This window comes from Ictalurus punctatus, chromosome 14 (genome assembly GCF_001660625.3).
Source record: "Ictalurus punctatus breed USDA103 chromosome 14, Coco_2.0, whole genome shotgun sequence".
Classification (NCBI taxonomy): domain Eukaryota; kingdom Metazoa; phylum Chordata; class Actinopteri; order Siluriformes; family Ictaluridae; genus Ictalurus; species Ictalurus punctatus.
In genome coordinates this window covers 15,494,791-15,509,415 of record NC_030429.2, presented here as the reverse complement: position 1 = coordinate 15,509,415, position 14,625 = coordinate 15,494,791, and the positions used below count along the sequence as shown (strand labels likewise).

The 14,625-nt window shown below is 39.3% G+C and overlaps 1 protein-coding gene across 1 annotated transcript; it reads right to left on the bottom strand.

Moving 5' to 3' along the window:
• Nucleotides 1-315: 315 nt before the first annotated feature.
• On the bottom strand, nucleotides 316-12,948 carry LOC108275177 (circadian-associated transcriptional repressor). The gene is made up of 6 exons (XM_017485805.3): nucleotides 12,790-12,948; nucleotides 10,043-10,490; nucleotides 9,461-9,536; nucleotides 6,798-6,876; nucleotides 4,648-4,777; nucleotides 316-1,918 (listed from the first exon to the last, which is right to left on the bottom strand). The coding sequence occupies exons 2-6, from the start codon at nucleotides 10,481-10,483 to the stop codon at nucleotides 1,502-1,504; spliced, it is 1,143 nt and encodes a 380-aa protein (XP_017341294.1). The 5' UTR covers nucleotides 10,484-10,490; nucleotides 12,790-12,948; the 3' UTR covers nucleotides 316-1,501.
• Between the last annotated feature and the right edge of the window lie 1,677 nt (nucleotides 12,949-14,625).

The window sequence follows — 14,625 nt, the reverse complement described above, 5'->3', positions numbered from 1 at the left end:
CTGGTATGTGCCAGACTGGCTTGTTAGGTTTTATTTGGTTTGTCAGCTTATTCAGGCTGACTAGAATTGTTTCATGCATACGTGTATGTTGATTGATGGATGGATGTGATTGCTGTATTCAGATGTCATAAGTACTTGCATTTTACAATTAACCAAAACTTCTTTGATAGTTTGGTTAATTGTAAAATGCAAGGACTAAGTGATAATTGATCCACTTCAATGCTTCAGTTTGAAAAGGTGCACTCTTAGGATAGCAGTAAATTTTGATCAAGAAATAAGTGCCGTGAAATAAAAATGGAACACAGGCAGCAGGAATACGCCAAACAAATATAACCACATTTATTTTTAAAGTATAAAATAATCACACTATAAAGGCCACTTTGCAAGGGTAGATTAACAGCTTCAAATTTTTACACAAACTTTGAATACCTATCTCTCAGTCTATTATCTACTCTGCAGCAAACAGAAACGTGATCATCCCACTTGGCCACAGAGTATGCAAACTTTTAAGCTAAGTATCTGATGCCAGGAGTTATGAAGGTTCCTGTCTGATTCATTCTAGTCCATCCTTCAGAGGCTGCAGGTATCCAGGTGGTTCTCATTCACTTCAAAACCAGTGTACAGGCACAGCTTGACATCAAATTAAACAGGCACTGTATGCCCTCAAACTTGGAGACCCTCATTGAAAGAAAGAACACAAGCACACACACAAAAAAAGAAATTTGCAGTTCACATTCTATACATTGGCACCAGTCAGGCCTGTGGAGCTTCTCCTTGCAGAGAAAAAAAGCTCATTCCCAAGACCCCGGTGCTACAGGCAAATCTGGCTCACCTTGATCTTAACAGGCTCCCTCTTTCTGATTCTACATCAGTGAACGTTAGTTCTTATTCGTTCCATACACAACCATTGACATGGTGTCAGATTGAGGTAGAACCGTTGTACCAAAATCTAAGCTTAAGGTTTATACCTATGAAGTAACAGTCACATTAACCGACTCCAGTGGAGCGGATGAAAAGAAAAAAAAAAGAAGCAAAATTCACATTCATCCAACATGTTTTATCTACAACTACAATGGAGATCACCAACACATTGGAATATCTGAAGTGTTCCCTAGAAATGCATTACTCCTGCTTTTCCCATCCCTTTCTGAAGTAATGGTTTCCTTTATTCACAGATACCAATATGCTGCCTCTACACATCAAGCCACCAGTCCTCTGTCTCACCAGGCATATCTGGGAGACAAACTGTAATACACCCGAGAGGATTCAAAGCTAACAAACCCAAGTTAGATGAGGACGCACTGCCAGACCAGTGACACGCTGATGCATGTGTATCTGTCCATCTAGGTGCTAGGTTTGGCCATAGCTATGCTCTGTGTCCCCCCGGAAGGCTGAAATGGAGCAGGGGGTTTGCGCTGGGGTGCGCTTGAGTGCACTGGCATGAGATAATAGGAGTGCCTGCTGTTTAGGCTCTGATTACCCAAAGCACAGTCTCTGTGGACTAGGACAAGGTGCCAGTGCCCATACTGCTCGTCCCCCTGGAGGCTTTGTGGTTGATGATGCTCTCTGTGGATTTCAGTAGTCTCTCCAGGCATGGGGCACTGATCTTTCCTGGAGGTGGCTGACTAGGCACATAGTCCATGTTCAGTTCAGGGGTGTCGATAGTGGAGGAAACAGAGTTGTCCTGTGTCACATCCTCGTCCCTGTGTGCTGTTAGCAAGTTCCGGACTGTGCGCTGGCCCTGCTCAGCAGTGGGCGAGCAGATAGGAGATGTGTGGAGCCATTTCAGATTGGTGGCAGAGTAAGGTGCTGAAAGGATGAGGTCACTGACCCGCATGGCCTTAGCAGCCACAGGAGAAGCTCCAGCAGTCCCAGAGTTGAAGAGACCGGCAGAACTGGGGACTGGAGCCGAGGACAACTGTAACAGAGATACAAAGAAAGAAGGGGGCGACAAAGGGGGATTTTACTTCTCTATTTCAAATATATACACTGTGCTCTGGAATTATTGCCACCCTTAATGAATATGAGTAAAAATTTCATTTTATATATATATATATATATATATATATATATATATATATATATATATATATATATATATATATATATATATATATATATATATATATATATATAATTTGCAAGCAGTGTCATTTTTCTAACATTGTTTCAAAATTATCTGCACCATAATAATTAATAATGATGCCAGGAGAGAATTCCTGGCAAATATCCAGCTGTTTCAGAAACTTTGTTATGGTTCACGCTTATTAATAAAACTGCGATTATATCTTCTTATGTATTTTAATATCCATTATTTGATTTGTACAGGTCAAGAACCACCTGCCTCTTTTTGTAGCACGTTCTTTGATTTTTCCAATAGCAATACAGGGTGTCCCAAAAGTCTCCATACATAGGGGAAACTAAAATTTTTTTTAGCAAAATGTCTTCCAAAATTTTCATACTTTTATATCATATCTATATATTTCCATTTAAGAAAGACTTTGACAAAAGAATGTATTGAAATCATTCTCATGGCTGGATCGGGAAGGACATGCAATTACATGCAAAACACCAGATGTGTTCACGCAAATTCATCATGAGCAGGACAGATGACTGTGTGTGTTTACAAAGAACTTGTGATCATGTAGAATATGTTTTGTAAATAAAGTTAGTTTTTGCTAGAAAGTGTTAATTTCCTCTCTGCATGGAGACCTTTGGGACACTCTGTACATTACAAAGGCATTTTATATGCATGCAACCTCATATTTACTCCCCAGGGACAAAGAAGACATAAGGATATACAATAGATGAGGATGTATGAGCATACACCTGCATTAGAGGCACACTATTGTATGTTTATGGTCCCCACCTTGTATTTCTTTCTGAAGAATTACAGGAGACTGGAGTCTCTTCTACAGATAGTATTTCATAAACTCTGTGCCCAGTCAGGCCCTGGAATATTACAAAAGCTGTGCTAATTTAAAACTCATTGCCCCAACATTTAAATCAATGTATTTAATATTAGAAAGTAAATGAAGGATGTTCTTGGTAAAACCAAGCTGTATTATAAATGAAGTTAGACATAGCTTCAAGAGATAAATTTGATACTCAACCTTTTATAAGGTTGAGAATCTAATAGTGAGAATTAGAAGTGTGTATACGCTCTAGAAAATGTTTATAATAGATACGGATGATTGGTAAACAAACCATAAATTCTTCATAAAAATTATGGTTTGTTACATTTATTTAAATTAGACAGTTTAACAAAGTTAAAGTTTTTATTTTTTTCATGAAAATAAAATCTGGATTTATCTAAATGCATTTTTAAATCCTATTTGAATGCACAATGTAGCATCCACTCAGAGTCAAGTCAACCAAAATATTTAGTGGCAAAAGACCAAAACAAACAAACAAAAATAATAATAAAATAAATAACACCTCTCCTATGGTAAATGGTCTGCACTTATATAGCACCTTTTAACCTTAGCGGCTTTATACTGTGTCTCATTCATCCATTGACACACAGACTCACACACCAATGACAGCAGAGTTGCCATGTAAGGCACTAGCCTGCCATTGGGTTCAGTGTCTTGCCCAAGGACACTTCGGGAATCGAACCGCCAACCCTGCGATTAGTATTAGTAATAGTATTTTATTCCCCATCATACCTGCTGACACAAACGTACCAACTGATTTATACTGAAAATTCAGCAATTATCTTTTTAGAAAGCAGCTAGCAAACCAATACACACAACTTTGAGCCTACAAAACAAAAAAATACTCACTTAAAAAAAAAAAAAAAAAAAAAAAAAAAAAAAAAAAAAGAAAGAGAGTGGACAATACGTATACCTAAGCCAACAATTCCCTTTTTCATTTTTGATGGAAAATGAAAAGTATTAGTTCTTGAGTAGTGTTGTAGTAAAGTGATTTCCTTGCGATCAGGAGACCAGGGTTTGGACCATGACACAGTGCCTTTGTATTCCATTAGCCTTGAACATTAAACTAGTTCAACTGAATTTACCTTTGGAAGGCTGAAGCACAACATTGTTACATAATCTAGTAGTGTTAGTCGACAATAGCACAGTTTAGCTGGGATTAATTTAAAAGAGCTGCTCAAATTATTACTTAAATTTTAAAACGGGTCCAATACACAATAAAAAACAAACAAACAAACAAACAAAAAACATTAAAACGGGTCCAATACACAAAAACCTTACATTTAAAAAGGTGTATATTTTACACCTTTTAAAAGTAAGGTCTATGGGTAGAGTGCAGCTGTTCTTCTTAGGCAACATGAGAAATACATATAGTACCTTACAATTGTAGAAACAAGTTTTAATCCCGAGCTGCCTGACCTGTTCTTCTCTAGGACAATGATTAAAGAATAATGTGTTTTTCTGGCTGTGCTTGGTCTATCTTAGCCATGTTCATTACAAGCCTGTTTTGGTAAAGAATGTTGTAATGAAATTACCTTTGGTTTCAATTGGGCATTGGTGCATCACCCACTCTCTTAAATCACTAAATGCACACATTTTACACATGGCACCCTCCTAATCTAACACATTAATCCACATATGCATGTTCTGCCAAGAGTTCAGTATCAAAACATGCAGTACACGCAAGAACAGCAATAGCAAAACACATTACCTTGGGTTTTTTCAACAGGGTGGTCTCTTGTGTCAGCTCCACAGTGGTGGTTTGGTGGCTAGGTTTTATGTTAGGGAACCAGGTCTTCAACATTTCCTCCATTTTCAGGATGATGTCAATATACCGTTCACTGCATGACACAGGATGAATTCAATTTAGCAACGATGACCCACATATAACTGGAATTAAGAATGTGGCATGGGTTCTGACCACAGGCATGATCTGATTCAACACAGACACACTATCTGATCTGAGTGAGTGTGAAACTCTGGTTTCTCTTGCTGAACTTAACTGGTAGCACTGGATGAAAAAACATGTCTTGCCGCAAATACAGCTCGCACATGTTTATGCTTACACATGGCACGGAGCACAACGTTTCTCTCGCCTCTAAAAATAGGCGTGTAAGCCTACAGCAACACACTGGCAGTCACGCTGCATACAAAGATGAACAGTTGCCCTGAGGAAAAGTGACACAGACTTCAATATCCACCCACACACAAGCTGCTGTTCATTGACTTCTAACAGGATTCAGCAGATGTTTAAGGTAGATTAATGTATATCATAGGACCGGATTCTACCGGTCCTAGCCCTATTAAATTTACATGATGCATTATCCAATACGACCCTTGCCAGGAAAGTTAATTTGATCGTCTTGCCAGCATCGAGGCCTTGCTCTGAGTGCGTGCCAGCTGGCAGAATTGTTCAACCCAAGGGAGGGGTTAACAACGGCTTCTCTTTGCCACCCCATTCTGCGTGTGCCCACAGGGAGGTGGCCTCTCTTCCGTTTAGTCTCTCTCTCTAGCAGCTGCTGGGTCAGCTGGGGCCATGTTGGCTCAATGCCCTGATCTACAGAACAGGGGGTTCTGTGCTTTAAAGTCACCGGCTATTCATTTCAAGTGACAGCAGTGTCCCAACAATGTATTGGGTTGGTTGCATGCAACGTGGTCTGGAGCTTGCAAATTCTTATCAGTTCAAGTGAAATCTGTATTAGTAAGGGGAAAAAAGTTACAAAAGGTCAATGTTAGGGTCAGGGTGGGTTTACACTTATACATTACCTTACCTCATCTTTGCACTTTCTTTGTGTAAAAATCTATTAAATCCAACCACATCCCCCTCTCTTATTCGAATTCATCAGAATTTTTCATGTGATTTGGATCACTGCAATATAACTGGACTTAACCCACACTACATTGTCATTCAAGATATTCCAAGAACTAAAATGCAATTCAAAAAGAATAGTCTTTTTACAGTTCAGCACAATGCAGCAAAGAAAAGAGAGAGGCTTTATGCCAAATACTGTTCTCAGAATTGAGAATGATGTGTCCATTGCCTGCTCTGACTCACACTGGGATGTCATATAAAGCAACAAAAGACTTTCCACCTCCCGACAGCTACATTGTAGAACATTACATGGTCTCGCCACAAGACAGCTAATCGATTGGATGTAAGGGTATTTCCAGAACGGACCTCGTAGTGACCGGCATAACAGGGCTGAATGGTTCTCCTGTTGTGGCCATATAGCCTGTGTCACAGCTCTCCCTGATTCAGTATCACTTTTAGATTCCAGCACACAACAAAGCCTGCTGGGACACACCGACAACACCAACAGGAACCCCCTAGTTCCAGAGCAATAACTAAAAATCATGTGACTTACTCTTCACAGCATTCAGACATGTTGATAAACAGTTGTTTGTGGGAATCCACAAGAATGGAAGTGCAGGGCAAGCAAACAAACAAATAGATAAACAAACAAACAAACTTTAAAATTGAAGTGGGCATGGTCTATACTTTTTTTTTTTCTAATGATGTAAAATGAAGTCATTCACAAAATATATTGACAAATAATAATTTGCAGAACATAACTTTATTCAACTCCTAAACTTGGACAGTTTCTCAGCTACATCACATTTTTGTTACTAGATTCCCATGGTATCTAGTCTCAAGCATTCTGGTAAACGTTTAAAAATAATAATAAAACAGAGAACTTGCTATTCGTATGCGTGTTTGTTTAACACACATTATCTGTTCAATCCAAATAATATATTCATATTTTGTTATATCCCTAAATATATAGACACTTTTGACACAGATAGGTGAAAACCCATCAATGAATATATGGATGGATGTAAGACAAGGAGGAAAGCTCTTACCCCATACAAGGATTCTGAAGGACCCCCATTATTCTCTGGATCCGATCCATGGCTACACTCTCCTGGAAAGTGCTGAGCCCTGTGAAAGGAAACCACTATTTTGTTTTTAACACTCAGTTTTAGAGCCTTGTCTCTGACAGGCTGGGCTGTGCCTGTACAGCAGATGGGTTATTGTGAAGTGAGTGGGAGGGCAGACTCTCTGTCTCTGTGGCCAGGAAGTCTGGGGTCACGCGGAGCTCTGGCTTTGACGGAGATCCCAGTACGACTGCTCGTGAATGCTCGTCTGGCTCATAGCCTGCCTACATGCCCACCAAACCATGCTGAGCTAAAAGCTAGCCAACAAAATGTAACATTCAGCATCTATTGGGCTTAATCCCATGTGGTGGTGTGTGTGTCTGACTCGTTTATGTTTCACCACTCCTAACCCTAATCCAGTCCAATGTAATTTCACAGCTAATATGCAAAGACACACACTGCAAGTAAGTGTTTTGTTCCACCTAGTGAGCCTTAGAAAGACCATTACATACAGACATGTGACGAATTAAAAGAAAGAACGGTGGCCCTTTTATGTTCATGGGAGTAAACAAAGGATTTTGCAGTTTGCAGATCACAAATTAACACAAAAATCAAGCAATATTTGGAGGAGCTTGCAATTTTTTCAAAATTACTACAGATTTGGGCCAGAACGTGTCATGTGACATCACAATGCACATTCAGCCAAAATACAGCTTTGTACACATGTACAGCTAAAAGGTCTCATTTACCAACAAACTGTAACAAATCACTGTGAAAAACCATGCAAAACAATTTTGTGCAATTACAATTTCATCAATTCAATTGCACGAGGGCTCACTGAATGATACACAGTTCTTCATCGCCACAATCAAAATACTAATCAATATCTTTGACAGAACAGTGTCCATCACTCCAGTATAGTTCTAGAAACTTACAGAATATATGCCAATGAGAATTGCAGCTTAGTAAGGCTACACACCTTACTAAAACACTTTTGTTGGTTTTTCCTTTAACTTGTCACTCGTCTGTACGTCTGAAATCTTCAAATGCACCTTTAACATGTGAATTTATTTAGGAATTTCCAGATCGCTATGTTTTATTACATAAAATTGGCCAATTACATTAAGACAAGCCATAAAAATAAAGAGTTTTGAGAACAGTAATCGCAGCAATCGAAGTGACCTCGGTAATAAAGGTCATGCCTAGGAAATGTGCCCTAGTCTGTTGTACTGAAGAAATAAATTCACTTATCAATCAAATGGTCATACTTTCAATAAAATCCACAAATTAGCTTAAAAGAGGTTCCTAAAGAACAGAATTTCTCTGAAGAATCTGGCATCTTCCTTACTACCAACACACAAAATAATAATAAATAATTATTTATGAGTGGAACGGTCTCAAACGCCAGTCTTCTAGATATGACTGGGCAGTAAGGAGCTGTGTATGAATTTATCCCCTACTCACCATATACTGCACTATTCCAAGTGTCATTCTGGACTGTTTACAAAAACCACAATCCATAAAAATCACTTTACATGAAACAGTGGACTAACCTTGCATATAAATGCAAGCAATAACAGTATTTAACAACCACTAAACCCTGACAGACAGTTGCTACCCATTTAACAGAAAGGTTTATTGGGAAGTTATGGAAAGATTACTGCTAATGTTTTGACAACTAAAATTGTTGTCATCAATTGTAGGAGCATTTATAAACTATGTAAAATATTTTCAGGACACCCGGAAAACATGACAAATTGAATGTTCTTAGAACCAAAAGGCTCCTAGAATTGTCAGTCAGAAAACTTTCTGCTAACCTAAAAATGTTAGCTGGATAATATAATTAATATGCACATTTATTACATAAAAACACATTTACCGGTATTTTCATGGTTTCAGTTAGAAACCTTTGTAAAACTGTTTTATGACATCTTGTGTCAACATAAGATTTTTGTTGACAGTCCACTTCTTTATACATTTATGTAACACATATTTGATGTGTTCGTGAATTTGTAAGTCTTTTAATTCAGCCCACTGTCTCCCTTCCAGCTGCCCTACTGTATACAGAGCTCTGTACAGAACAGTCTATATAGTATTTAATGAATAAGTGAGTGAGTGTGCACTTTCAGACTGATTTCACAAAGAGAGGCCCTCGAATGACAATCATAAAAAACAACTGAATAATTTATATAAATGAGATCCTAAGAAGCTCACAAACATTTTTCCCAATTCATTGACTATATCTTGTATTGAAAAGGTCAGAAAAATACAACAGGCTAGGCAAAAAGGCAAAGACAAGAAAACAATCCAAGGCACAAACCACGCACATCCAGAAAAATAAGACTCAGTAATGCTATCCAAGGGAACGAAAGACTTCACAATCAGCTAAAGGAAACCAGGGTGTAAAGGCTATAGGTAAATATGGAAGTAGGGGCTACAGGTGAGAAATTAAATGAACCAGAGGTGAGTTAGTAATTTGGTGATGGAGACCTCTAATAAGGTGGCATGGAGTCGGGTGAGACTGTAGTAAGGAGAAGTAGGGAAAGCCCTGTGTAGGGTTGTGCAAGCCCAGGACTGCAGCTGAAAACCCTTGCTAGAGAACAATGTAAACAATGTAAGAAGAATTTTTTAGAGAAACTGCTACTCACGTTCTCTGTATCTTCCAGAACGGAGGCCATTCAGGATCGAGGAGAGTGGGTGAATATAGCACTGCAACTCCACACACTGTGGAACAAAAACCATCATTCAACATCTCTTTTCTAACTCTAGTCATTATCTGAGAGAATAACTGTACAGTTGAAAGTGTTCTGAGGATGTTTTCAAAATAGATTTGTTTCTGAAAAGAATGTATTTTCAGTGTGCAACTTGTATCTAATTTTTTTTTCAAAATTCTATTAAACATACACATATATACATATATATATATATATATATATATATATATATATATATATTAAATTCATATAGTGTTCATAGACCTCATATTTCCTCATAGACCACTGTACACCCGTACTGGTGTTTTATGGTAGCCCTACAAATGAAAGAAGACCTGTTGAGTCACAAAACTAGATAGAAGGAAGAAAGTTTTCTTAGAAATAGTTCCACTATGCTTATTTCTAACATTTGTACTGCTTGTGTATGAATCTAGATCATGTGGGTGATACAGGCCCTTCTCTGTAAAACTGCCACTTCACTTACACTGAACGTGCCTGAAAGACAACATGCCTTACCTTGCACGCAAACAGCTTGTCCTTCTCGGTTGGGCTGGCTGTGAGCTGCTTTTCTTTTTGCTCCGACACTGGCAGGCACCGTGCTCTCTTTTGCGCCTGTCTGCTTTTGCCTTTAGGGCTTCCCGAGATGCAGCTGTGGCCAGACATGTCTTCCTGTCCCGATGGTGAAGGCTCCCTGTCTCCAGGGCTGAAAGAGCTGGTTGGGCTGGAGGGGGGACTGCTCCTGCAGCTCCTGTCCTCCCTATCCTTCACTGAGGTGTCACTGCTTTTCCTGCAGGTTTGAGGGCCACAGCTGTTCTGAGCTGCAGGCGTATTGGGCAATGTGTCCTGCTCTCGATCACATTCAGTCTCCAGCTCACTGTCATTGTCCTCATCATCATCACTGGCCAGCCAGTCGATGGAACAGTCCGAATCTGATGCCGACATCCTCGGCCGCTTCATTACTTGCCTGTGGCGAAGGGAAGAGAGTTACTGTAAGTCCAACATAAATACAATGAAAAACCCTTTATTTTGGCATGTACAGGCAGAACATTGAGAACAAAACATTATTTATTACAGTCTTTACCATTCTCCTTCCCATATATAAATAAAATATTTTATATGATATATATTTTTTTCCCTTCTTTTTATTCTTTTAAACACAGTCAATTATCAGACACAATCAGAGAGAGATTAATAGCCAAGCAAGCCTTTACAGTGAAAGATGCCAGACAAAGCATGTGCGTAAGGTGCCAACACTGTAAGGCACAGACCAATTAGTCATCCAGTCCCAACACCTGAGTCTCCACACTGCGGATAAATAGTGTCCATATAGAAGACTGACAGCTACTTCCCAACCACAGAAATATCCACCATGTAGTCCATTCTTTTAAATAATTAAACATGCTGTCTGTGACTGATTCTTCCCTGGAAGTCTGACTATACATTGTGTACTTAAGGCGGTGTACTAATCTAACAAGAACTATCTTCAATCTACATGCAGGAATATGTACAACCAATTTTGGGTGTATTAATAATTTCTTATGGATAGATGATTTCTGCATTTATGCAGGAAAAAATAACTGGCAAGTATTTTCTCCTCATTATGAAACCTTCATGGATGAAGACCCCTTGACTAACCAGGTGGCTGAAAACATACACGAACAGCCTCAACTGATCATTCAGTAAGACTGGATCACAGCAGCCATGACAGCCACCATGAGATGGAAACAATAGTCCCTCGACGACAGCCATTTTAATGGAGCTGCACCGCTGACATTTACAACATAAAATATGAGTAGGAGAGTCCCAATTAGGAACAGAATTTTAAAAGCATTTGGAGCTGATGAGCACAAACGCTGGTGTTGTACCAGGACAGAAAAAGACACTTTTTTTCCAGCTTGAGGCCTTTCAGCATTCGTAACAAGCTTTTCACTCACGAGAATGTTACAGAAGTCATAATAATTAATTGGGGGATTGATTTGGAATTTGAAAATGTTACTATTTCTGGTTATACAGCAGAGGACAAAGAGTAAGCATAAAGTCAGCAGGGAAAAGCTTTTTCATAGTAATTCACACAAGGATTTCACTTCAAAATCCCTGAATAAAATAGAGAGAGAACATGCTTTAGTTTATTTATACACTAAAACTAATTATAACTAAAACCATTTTATTTTAACTGGAAACATAACCTAGAAAACATGCACAACACTCTTTATCTATAGTATTACAATTGGGTCGTGTGCAACTTGTATCTTAACACCTGGATATGTTTAGCCTACTTTTTCTTTTTCTTTCTGTGAACACGTGCTCTCCAATAATAATAAAGTGCACGTTATGTAACCGAGAGCCAGAGACACGACGGTAAAAACGCGCCTCTGAAAGGTGATGAATTACTAATGGCACCATTTCCATCTTGTGAATTTTGTTAAGCTTTCAAACGTTTTTAAAGCAGGAAAGTGGCGCCATCATGCTGAGAACAGCCCAGAAGTGATACAAAGACTAGCCTTGAACAGAACAAATGAATCCCTTCTAACATCAACATTTCTACACAGTCTAAAAAAAAAAACACTTGAAAAGTTCAGATTATAAACATTCAGATCTACATCCAGAACCGCATGCTATGGTATTAAATAGTAGCCTGGGTCAGAATAATACTCCAGTAGTTTCATAGACTATTTAGTAGCCTATACAATGCGATGTAGGACGTGGCCATAGCAGTCGAAGCTCGTCTAAAGTGTTTTTTTTTTTTTTTAAAGTGTTTAAATAAAACAAAATCGCAAAATGTATCCATCATCAATGGCTCATTACCTGTAGGATTAAAGAGGGTGGGGCACTGGAGACAACACCTTAACGCAGCCTGAACTCATATAACTGCCCAGACAGCATGTTATTATAGGCTGAGAGTCAATCACAGGTTATACAGAAAAGATGTTCAGAATAAACGTTCACGTATCTATAGTTCCGCCTTTCTTATAACCCCAGAATAAATAAATAAATATGCGCTCATAATCGATGTTTCGGAAAGAAAAAGAGAAAGAAAGGCGCCATGTTTTGGTCTATATAGTAATCAGAATGGGTTGTGTTTAAGCTACTAACACACTTCATATCTGAACAACAATCAGTTTCACTGCATATCTGGAGGCAACTCCTCTAAACTCTCTTTACATCTCTTTACATAAAGCATTGTGTAAATTCATGCGGTAAAACCAATGGGATGATAAAAATGTCAAGGCAGACTCGGTTAATTACTATGAAGGCGCTCGTACCTTTTTCAGGATATAAGGGAATGGTGCGCTTTCCTTTGTTTCAGAGGTAAGTCCAGGACACGATGGGCAGCGCGTCGCCGAGCTTCGTGCTTTTCCGTGATGCGGAGCTGCAACTGTGCGGCCCGTGTAACTGCTCACCAGGCAACGTGTCTGCGTGGGCGGGCACAAACACACCGGGCTCTCCCATTCGCGTCTCCGCATCCAGGGCTGACCAATGAGAGTCGTGTATAGAGGCGACCGTGGGCGATAGGCGAGCCGAGCTTGCATATGCAAATTAGATGGAAATGCAGAAAGCACGTGGACACGCGGATCGGTTTCACTCCAGCAACAGCCGCACGGACTGTCAACTCGGCGGCTCTGTGTTTGCTCCCAGTGGCAAACTTATTTAAGCCTCATTAGATTAGTGAGGCTGATACGAATGGCCTCTATGAGAGAGCGGCTATCCGATCGCCGTATTCAAATAGAATATAATCCGTCCATTCAACGACCTCCACAACAAAATAGAAGGTTTATAAATGTCATTAGTGCTCGTAAATAACAGCACATTGTGTCCTAGGACACACTGGAATTACATTCTGATCCGTATTGTTTGTTCATTTCAAAACCGCAAATAGACACCCTATTGCATACTGACCGCAAATATTTACATACAGAACCACGTCAAGATAGATTTCACACGTGGTGGTTTTGGCCACGCCCTTCCTCCTCCCTGTAAGTTGTTAAGTGCACATGCGACTCTTCTCGTAAACGAACGAATTAACGTTAATGATTTTAGCAGTGATGGAATGAATGAATGAATGAAACAGGATGAACGTGACGCACCGCAGTGTATGTCTTTTCTTCTCTTTTCTTTTTTTTGGCTTCTTGGTTAAACACGTGACGCATTACGCAGTCAAAGCGTAAACACTGCAGTGTGTGGGGGTGGACCGCCCCAAACCAGATCATGCCACACTTATCCAAACGCACATACATCTACTTCGTAACAATATTTAACCTGCACTAGATCATTACCAGCCTCGGGGTGTGAAAGCCATCTAACAGTGCTGCATACAGCCTACCCCCTGAAGTCATCTAATGATTATTTTATAGGCATTCACTGCTGGGAATGGCCTTTTAAATATTGCAATGTACATTTGTGGTGACTTAACAGCTTACATGCTAATTATTATACACATAATAAAATGCCACATGATCAGTTAAACATTTTTATGGGGAAAAAAACACAGAACACCGTGAAAATATTCACTCAGTGGCCACGTTATCAGGTACACGTACTACCGAGATTTTATTTATAGCTTCACTCTTCCATGTAGAGCTATTTTCAACCCAGCAGTAATGTGTTGTTTTAAAACTCTAGTAATACTACTGTACTCTGTGCACTTGTACCAGTGCCACGCGCACGCACACACACACGCACAAATCATGTCTGTACCAAGGCTGGGCTGTGAATGATATGGTTGGTGGTGGTTTTATGCTGGTCCCTTTCACTGATGGATGGGGTACATAAGTACTAACTAACTACATACACATATACAAACTAAAAGTGAGTGAGAGAGTATATATTAATTTTATATTCTGATAGACTGACCACTGAGGATTTATTTTCCCCACCTAATTTGACATTAATCCTAATAATGCTTACGTAATGCTATTGAGTAATCTTCATGGTGCACTAATGAGACAGACAGACACTGTATATGTTTCTGTTTTTGTATGGACAGAGAAGTGGAACATTAACAAGTATCTCACTCATCAGATCTTCCATCAGCCACCATCTGACAATGAATGACGTGACAAAAAAAAACCCCCAAAAAACACGTGGGCATTTCAAGGTTG

Coding starts and splice junctions, on each gene's coding strand:
- LOC108275177 (XM_017485805.3), bottom strand. CDS start 10,483: ATGAAGCGGCCGAGGATGTCGGCATCAGATTCGGACTGTTCCATCGAC. Junction 6,877..9,460: donor TTCTGGAAGATACAGAGAAC/GTGAGTAGCAGT, acceptor TTCCTTTCACAG/GGCTCAGCACTTTCCAGGAG. Junction 1,919..4,647: donor CCCTGTTGAAAAAACCCAAG/GTAATGTGTTTT, acceptor TCTCTGTTACAG/TTGTCCTCGGCTCCAGTCCC.